We start from the raw sequence: 9,874 nt of genomic DNA, 5'->3' as shown, positions 1-9,874 counted from the left end.
GTTTGTGAAAACCGCAACTGGCGCCAGAAGTCACTGAGAGTTATCTCCCTTGATGTTATTCGCTCTAATTTGAAAACGTAGCGATTATCGAAAATAATCAAATAACACACAAAAAGAACGTAATTTTTGGAATGTCATTTGTAAACCATTTCGATATACATAATTTTTTTAAGTGCTACCTCCTTTTAAATATTAACCTTACTAATCACCTCAGCCGTGAGGAGGTCCCATGGTGTAATGGTTAGCACTCTGGACTCTGAATCCAGCGATCCGAGTTCAAATCTCGGTGGGACCTACTTGTATACTTTTATTTTCCTTCAACGCGCTTTAAAAAAATATTCAGTGAATTTTTTTTTTTCTGCCGTTTCTGTTGTCTCAGTATCCTGTCTGATTTTGGCTTTTATCTCTCTCAGGTGGCATTCTCAATTTCTGGCTCTTGTGAACCCAAATTATTTCTTTTTTGTCATAGTCTGAAGTTGATACAAATTCTTTAAGATGGCAAATTCTTTGGCCAATAATTATAGTCATATAGCTTAACTGTTGCACAAATACTCTGCAACAGCTATAGTGCAATAACAAATGCAGATTTCCTTATGGGTAAAACATTGGTTCCATTCTCAACAGTTATTTCTTTTAAAATATATCTAAATTCTGTTTTTTTGTTCTTAATATATTTGGTTTCCTTTTTTTAGCTCAGCAGAATGAAAAATGTATATCTTAAGGATCCTGTGTAAGTTACTGTTCAGGTACGTAAGCTGATGACAATATGTAAAGATGAAATAAAAGATGGTAAGCACTTTTCCTCCAACATGGTGGGAAAAGCAAACTTGCTGCCAGGATTCTGGAAAACCCAGCAAGATTTTTATCTTGGTAATAGGTAGGAGTTGAGGATTATGATCCACCTTCCCGTGCTTAATGAACAATACTAATAAATATTAAATGATTATTTGTACAGAATCTAGCGATGACCTTGGCTTTCACTAACAGTTGTCCAGGAGTGTCACATGCACAGACTTTATTTGCAAAATCAAGCATGGTGATGGCTTGTTGCCTGTTGTTAAGTAATCAGTACAAGTGCATATAGAAGTATTCCTGCATAAATTTTAACAGAAGACTACGTTGTCAAACTCTACATTCTGAGGCACTGCTGCTGTCCTTTTCTTCAAATGTGGTAGATAGTGTATGTGTTTAAGAGAGAGAGAGTGGGGAAGAAGAGCAATAGTTCACTTAAAACTTCACTGAAACATTCATTTTCTCTCTCCAGTCTTGCTTTTCATTTGTTTCAACATATGGATGGAAACAGAAACACTAGAACAATAAATTAAAAAATGTATACATGTTTATTTTCCAGTCCATACATGATCTGAAACTTCATGCTGCTCAAAGTTAGTTATACACAAGAAACTGAACTATTAGACATTTTCTAAAATTCAGTTTTAAGTCACTGACAGTGAAATAAAAACAGCTATTAGTTTAAGCAACCCTATAATAATTTACTGAAGGTTAACATGATTTGGTTAAATATTTTTAAGATAGATTCCCCTAAAAATGTATGAGAACCAACAGATTTTACAGCAACATAACAGCAATTAATATCACCACAAAAAAGTACCACTTATGCCACCCTCAGGCAAGTGAACAGTAGGCTGGTAATCACTAGCTGGATGGCACTAACCTAGGAATCAGCTCAACTGCTAATATTTTCAAAGCATTTTAACTGATAGCTGTGTTAATCATTCAGCTTGTGACTACTCTACACCCAGCCCCAGGAAATTGCTCTAGCAGACAATACATATGATGATGCTATTGGTGAACTACAATATTACATAATCACCTAAAGACAGTTCGAGTTTTTTCCCAGGTTATAAATTTCTACAGTGTTCTCTTTTATTTCTCCTGAAACTAATATTACACTCGAAAAATGCTGCTGAAATATTAAATGTGCTAAGATGATATACTGATGTGTCACACTTTTGTCCTCTACAGAGCTGCATGAATTCTTTGTGTGTTGATAAAGGTGAAGTATTACCTATGCATCTATTTGTATCATTAAATCTGTACATTTAAGATGTTTTGTTCTGTCAGTCTTTCTTGCTGCTATTCCAGCTCCCCACAAAAATCATTTTTATTAACTCTGGATACTAGACACTTGCATCGTAGTGTGTCACTTTCCAAATAACTTCTAATTAAGATAAATTTTATGTAAGCAAAATTATGAGAATAAAATTTAGGCTGAAAGAAAGATTATTTCAGCAACTTTCTCACATGTTCACATGAAAGATATCATCAGCATAACCAATTCTAATAACATCCCAACAGGTAAAATAATTTAATGGGTTTTTTTTTTGTATCAAAACACATCAACTTAGCACCTTATTTCAAGAAAAGATGAATCAGTGCTTGAACACTCAAATATGGAAAATGCCTTGGTAAACAAGCAAATCAAAATTTTATTGCAGCGTTCTAACACTGTTAACAGGCAGTGAACAAACTGTGATTGATAACTGGAGCCCTAGCTTGTTTCCTATTTCACAAGTCAGCTGAAAAATACAATCTACATAAATGGCACAATATTGTGAATTTCTTGAGCTCAAGAAATTCACTTTTATTAGGTTGCAGCACACTTAATTATTCTATTAGTCCTCTTACCAAATGACCATTTTTCTCACAGAATTTATCCTAGCTATGATCTTCTTTAAAATGCTGAAGCACAATAATTACTTTTTCTTGTAAATTACAGCATCAAAACATTATTTCTTCAATATTTTGCAGGCCCACAATAAGCTCATATCTGGACAATTTCCTGTTTGAATGAAATACAGCCATCTTACGATTGGGAGATTTTCAAGCATATACGAATGAGGATTTATTTAATTACCAAAGTGATATTTGTGACAGTGCAGGAGATAAGGTCTTGGCCTTGCAAAATCCAATCCAAGTGAGAACTGTAATGTTTAAAGGTTTGAGAACAGAACTGTTTTTCTCAGATTTGGGGAATTACCATCTGTTAACATAATCATTATGACAGCACTATTTCTGACAGGTTAGAGCATAACAAAATTTTTGAGACAATTTCAATAATTTATTTTATTAAAAAGCTACTTTCTATAGACTTGTATCCCTTAAAAATACTTCCTGCTAAAAATCCTCCCTCCCCTCACCCACCAAAAAAGGCATAAATCAAGAAATAAGCTCTCATTATTTCCAGTTCTGAGATGAGATTCGAATGCCTCTTAAACTCTAGACTGAAGATGAAAACGATGTTATAATATCATATAAAGATGACATTAATAATTATTTTTCATCAAACACAAATAATAAGTTTGAAACTGATGATGACAATAGCAATGTGCTCAGCTGCAATGTCTGCTTATCTAAAGTAGCATGCTTAGATCTGAAAGTATATTTTTCATTTTTCTTGACAGTAAAACATTTCCAGCATTGGATATAATTAAAGAATAAAGCAAATAAAAAATGTTATGTGAGAACAGCTGTTTTGTGCGTAAATTATTGACTAAAAGTGTACTTCACAGTTACTAAAATTTTTTGAAATAGCAACATAGTCTTTTGAGGACACTTAATACCTTAAGTATGCCCACTCGATTAAAAATAACTGTGATCTTGGGTAAGCCTTGCGTCTCAACAATATAATGTAAAATCAGCCATATTTGTTAAGAACATTAATTTGTTAAGTAAACAAAGACTAAGACTTCAAACATCTCTATCTTGATACTAGCATAAAAAATTGTACTTTAAAACAATGCTGTTCACCAGTAAATGGATCAGGTATATAAGCGCATAATAAAATTGAGATTTGTATTACACTAGAAGCAAAAAATGTCAATATCCCTCACAAAGATATAGAGTGTTTGTAACAAGAAGCTGGGTAGTCTCCTATATGAGTTCCTTATAACTATATAATTATCAAATTGTTAGATTTCCTTCAGCACTTATTTTTTTTTATTCTCTTGCTCTTGCATTGTAGTCTAAAAATTTTCTCATATACAAATCTTACTCAAAGGAAGCAAAAATCATCTTTAATTAAATCTTTTGTACGACTTCAAAAATGTTTGATGCATATCATTTGTTTACAGGGCAAGCCACTATATGTTTCAGTTGTTCTGCCACTTCCTCAGAGCCACTCCATTTGCCATACACAGGGCAATCCATTAAGCTAATTGATCACTCACTTCCACATTTTCAGAAAATCAACTTATTTACAAAATTGAAACACTTCTAGGCCAAAAGAAAACAAAAAGTGTGGATCACTTAAATTAGTGCATCATGTCTATAAGAGAAACTGGCCTTCTGTAATGCATGCAACAAATAGACCCCTGCATAAAACACAAAGCATATAAAACTGCTACAAAATCGTCTCCTCACAAATCAGTTTTTGTGTTCATTTACAAACAGCATGGAAAAAACCCCAATAAAGTAGCAAATAATACAAAAAATTCTGAACACAAACACGAACACGCTCGATCTGGGTGGAAATGCAGACTGTTGGCAAGAATGTATTCTAGAATCAAACTTACCATACAGCCATAATAAAGTGTACATGTATATTTTAGCTAAACCACTTATGACCCATGTGGATCAAACAAACCATCATCAGTCACAATGATTTCCAAGATTAGATGAAAGGATAATTAAGTGACGATATATAACTGCGCACAAGCTGGCTTGTGGAGGAATATAATATATACTTTAATTTTTATTAAAAGAGCAGATTTAATTATATAGTTTGTGCATGTTCTCTCTGGGAACTATATTTCCTTGCATATCTTACATGCAGTCAAAAATTTCCTACCCATCTGCTTTTGGTGTAGGACTCATTACCAACTTGTGCCATTATACAGAATGATGGGCTCTACCATGGGAGAAAACTGCTGTAAAAACACCACATAAAGTAATGACCAAACTTCATCTTAAAAAAAAAAAAAATTTAGCTGTTGTTCAATGATTAATTTAGCTTCTAAAGAGCACACACAATGAAGAAGAAGCAGTTAGAAATATATAACACTTTCTTATAACTAAACGAATGCATGAGTCTCAAACATTTACAGAATGTTTTCAAAAAAATAAAGTCTTGGCCAGGAAACAGATCTTCGAGGTTTAATATGTTATTTAAAAAAATTTGCAATTTTACTTTATGGTTCATTACCACTTTGCTAAAAATTTCTTTCTTGCAAAGAAATATTTCAACAAAATAATTCTACGTGCACTTACTTCGATGATGTTTAATCAACTGTACTGTATGCTGCTGAGTATACTCCCGTTAATGTGGGCAACATTTTCTTTTTATTATTACTGTAAGATGATGCTTTCAAGCAAAATGTCTTAAAGGCCGAAGTCGAAGTGGGCGTGTTTTGAAATGGTTTCGCCCGTGCGAGGGAAGGTAGGAGTACCCGGTGGTGTAATTGAAGACGACTGGCCGCTAGCATTCCGCACCGCGTGTACTCCTACCTTCCCTCGCATGGGCGATACCACTCACTTCACTCAGGAGGGACGACTTCGCCTTTAAGCACATTATTATTCATTACCTTCATCATTCTTCTAAAATAACATTTTTATGTAGTACAGTTCAAAAATAAACCCGTACAAATATTAACTAGTTATCTCTCTTTTTGATGTGAGGACACTGAACATTCCCCTTTGAAGTGTAATACTCTCACACAGAAGGCATATTTGGACACTATTAACAATAAAGAACATCTAGCATACTTTCCCACTTAGTGGGTGCAAAGTTAAATGTGTAAAACACCTCTGAGTATTTAAAATAAAGCTGTAGAAAGTACTTGTATTATACAGTACTGTACCACCCAGAAGTGAACAATGTAATATTGATACAATGTGCTATGAAGACATTTAACTATTGACACGTAACTCAATTATTAGATGTAAAAAGTGCTTTTTTCACCACTAGCAGACCAAGGACATTTGCAAACCAGTTCTGTTACTGTATGAAAAAACAAAAGTGAAGCAGAAATTATAAAAAGATCCAGAATTAACTTTTTATAAAACTTGTATTCACAGGAAGTAAAATACACACAAGTAAAATTTGCCTGTGTAAATTACAATAGTTCTAAAAGATGTTTGAGCTCTTCTGGTGATGGAAATTAAGGGAGATAGTTTCCTAGGGGGCAAAAGCATATGAGGATTGATATAGTAACTGCTTATGGTTCAAACACAAAGGGATGCAATTTTTCACAGGTGACACAAACATTTGAGAAATGCCTCGCTATTTAAAAAAAATCACTGCACATTTTACAGACAGCAGAGTTCAATATTAAAACTGCAAACATATACAATATTCAACTGGAATAAGTTTCAGTGTGCATGCAAATATAAAATAAAAACATTTTTGAAATTGGTCCCCATTTCACATGGATAATTACACCTTTTCAAGTCTTGCAAAACTTGCATAAAAAATAGTTCTTCTTGTTAGATACTTCAATGTATTCATCTAAAATCTGCAACATTTTAATTAAATCTATAATATTACAAAACATTTTCAGTAAAACAACAGAAATATGATGGTCCCATTAGAAGCCCTGCTGAAGAATTTGAGGATGTGTAGACTTTAATGCTTTGCTGAACATTTTTTTTTCAACACTGTATCATTTTTTTCATGTTAATTTTAGATCTAACACAGTTCTCAACCTGTGGGGCGCGCCCCCCTGGGGGGGGAGCAACATGCTTACAAGGGGGCGCGAAGGTGGTCATTTTTTAAAAGTTTCTTATACCAGGTATTAGTGAAATTAGCTTACATTGCTGGCTAAGGGGGGAGCGCGGATGTACCTTTGTTTGTCAGGGGGGCGTTACTAGTAAAAGGTTGAGAACCGCTGATCTAACATAATAAGACTGGCTTCCTATTGTCAAAAAAAAGTAATACAATTTTGAGATAAATCAATGCTTAAGTACCAACAAGCCAAATATTCACATATTCTTAATCTATAGCTGAGATACTTTCAGACTTATGACACTATTTTTTTCAATAATTCTCTCAATATAAAATTTTTGGTCAATCAAATTAGTATCTTCATTCTCCTACAGATAATCTTTCTTTACTTTCTGCAGTTATCTCAGCAGAATTTTAAAGTTTAGTTACAAACTTGATTTAGTCCATGTTTACAAGCTATTTACTGAAGATTCCCTGACAGTCAAGACATCTGATTGGTAATGGTTGAAAATGCCTTGAACAGCTGTCATTAGTGTTAATGAGTTTTGGCAGAAAACAGGAAAACAGAGCAGAAAATGTCCACCCTTACTGTCCAGCCATTATTTTATAAAATGCAAATTCTAAAACAATTTATCAAGCAAATGCAAAATACAGATGACTGTTCAATAAATAAACTCATTCTCACTCACCTTCTAGAGCACAGTAAAAAGTGACTAAATGTCACACATCCACAAATAACAATAAAACCTTATTGACCTTATATACTTGACATAGAAAAGTTTTGTAAGGCAGTATGGAATTTTCTCAATAAATATTTTGTATTCTATTCTGTGGATGGCCACAAGGACGGATGGTGAATAAATGCTTAAAACTTCAGATCTGTGTGAAATGAATTTTCTCGTATCGAAAATAAGTCTATTGCTGACATAATGATCCTATATGAAGAATCTTTACAAGAAAATAACAAATTAAACTAAAAGGAACTACATCACAAATATGTAACATATTCCAATATCCCAATTTTCTTTTTCTCTAATGCAACTTCCAGAAATGAGACATCAAGGAAAATAACTGGCTTTTAAGTGCCATTAATTATACATAAATAATGATTTGCCACTGACAGAATTATGAATCACTGTTACAATATGTTTTATATTTTAAATAAAACCTTGGCAGTGTACTGACAGGTAGGAATTTTTTTTTCGCTTTCATTTAATTTTTTGAAAATTGAACCAACACTTTTAACTGCACTTACGCAGATGACAATATTAAAAGGATCTAAATAATAGCACTTCGGGTGTAATTTGTTCAAGAATTAAAAAGACAAAATTGCTTGATGCATATAAATGTTCTCCAAAGCACAGCATACATGTTTTTTAAGATACAATTTTCCCTAGATGTACATAGTTCAATCTGTCATTTTTTACCCTTCTTAACTTGAAAACAATTCATTACTCTCTTTACTATTAAAATTAGCAAGTAGACCTATAAACACACCTTTTTGACAAAATTGGGCTAAATATGTTCATATGTGTATGCACACACACACACGTAAACTAAAATACATAAAACTAATGATACTCTCTAGTTCTCTACAGCCATTCCAAAACACTTATTTCACAAATGTGTCCATCTCTGTGAATAATGTCTTCAACTTCTATTTGATATTCTGATACTTGATCTGTTACTTTCAACAAGTTATGACATATTGTTAAACAAATCTGCTTTAACAAACATGTTTATGATGCAATATCAGGTTTTACAAAATAGGGCTCAAACCTTGTGAAAGCTCCTGAAGTGCGCTTGCAAGCAGTAACTTGAGATCTGTTTCTAGTTTTATGCTTCAGATAGCTAGACCTCAGCACTGAGCTTGAAGTCTGATGTTTAAAAATTCAAAAAAAAAAAAAAAAAAAAAACACGCAAATGATACATTACTACTTTGAAAATGTGTAATAAGACTCAGGTACTCTTTTGTGTCTTGAATGTTACATTGTTACAAAAAACTTGTATTATATCTAAACAGCATATTTATTATTGTTTCCTAGTCTGAATTGGAAGGAATCAATCTTGACCATGATGAAACAACCTAATCATCTTGGAAACAAAAATGAGAGAAACTGAAAGTCTTAAATACACAATTTAATGATTCATTACAATATTTGATGTTATTTCCCTTATAAGCAAAATCTTGCTGTTTGCATGGGCCTTTTTTAAAAATTCTCAAGTCGGGAAAAACATTTATGGCAAAATCTCTTAATTACCAGCTATTCCTGACTTTGTTTAACTAAAAAAATATTTTTTATTAAAATATCAGTATTAAAAATATTAAAAAATAAAAATAAAACCCCCCTCATAAAATATTATACAGACATTCAATGACCTTCCATGAACATTTAAATGTATACCCTTCTCTCACACTTCTTTGTACAATTTCTGTTTTATGAAAGAATCAAAATATTCAGTTTCTGTTGCATTGATTTCACTATTATCATAGTGTTAGCGCTTGTGAGCGCATGTAGACACACCATACATGTACACCTGCAGACACACACATGACACAAACATCATAAACCCTGTTCAATATTCAGCATAGCGTCAATTGTTCAAAGGGAGAAAATGTAGTCTAAAATGTGACATTTTTATGGCACAAAAAAGCATCATTTGCTAACTGGTGTGTCGGACCGCCCATCTGTGTCAAATGAATCATTTTCAGATGTTGACAAGGAACTTGATGTTCTAATGCTGTCAAGATCATCGCGGAAGTATCGATGATTTAAGGCATCTCTAGCACTAATTCTGCGGTCTGGGCAGAAAGTAAGCATCCTCTGAAAAGAAATACATAAACATTAAATAGAATGGAGAACAAAAATCTGTCACTGCCATCACAAACCTGAGTATCATTCAATATTCACTACTTCTCAACAACAGAATCCTTTAAACTTACATTAGAACTTCATCTCTTCCTTCAGTAATAGTCCTGAAAACAGTCCACATGATGCTAGTTTATATACTAACCCATTTCTTTCACTAGACATCTAACAACTAGACTGTCCAGCTAGTACTCCTCTGTAGACTTAACTCTCAGTTGTACTGTATTACCCCATGAAAAAACAATATGAAAAGGAAAACCTGTAACAAAATGAAGGCCCTTTAAGTAAGGAACAGTAGAAACAAAAAACACAAAAAAAGTCT

At 33.0% G+C, this 9,874-nt stretch overlaps 1 protein-coding gene and 1 non-coding gene across 6 annotated transcripts in view; one reads left to right on the top strand and one right to left on the bottom strand.

Annotated features, from left to right (window-relative positions):
* The first annotated feature begins 223 nt into the window (after nucleotides 1–223).
* Nucleotides 224–295, top strand: Trnaq-cug. The gene has a single exon. It is a non-coding gene; the product is annotated as a tRNA-Gln (tRNA).
* A 1,026-nt stretch (nucleotides 296–1,321) lies between these two features.
* The window catches only part of LOC112556231 (cyclin-dependent kinase 6-like), a 48,826-nt gene continuing 40,273 nt past the window's right edge, over nucleotides 1,322–9,874 (bottom strand). For all 5 annotated transcript variants that reach the window (XM_025225059.1, XM_025225055.1, XM_025225057.1 and 2 more), the window contains exon 7: nucleotides 1,322–9,507. In XM_025225059.1, coding sequence (XP_025080844.1) covers nucleotides 9,340–9,507 — 168 coding nt within the window. In that variant the 3' untranslated portion in view covers nucleotides 1,322–9,339. The remainder of the gene's footprint in view (nucleotides 9,508–9,874) is intronic.

The sequence above is a fragment of the Pomacea canaliculata genome, linkage group LG2 (genome assembly GCF_003073045.1).
Source record: "Pomacea canaliculata isolate SZHN2017 linkage group LG2, ASM307304v1, whole genome shotgun sequence".
In the NCBI taxonomy this organism is placed as follows: Eukaryota; Metazoa; Mollusca; class Gastropoda; order Architaenioglossa; family Ampullariidae; genus Pomacea; species Pomacea canaliculata.
This window is presented reverse-complemented; position numbering and strand designations above follow the sequence as displayed.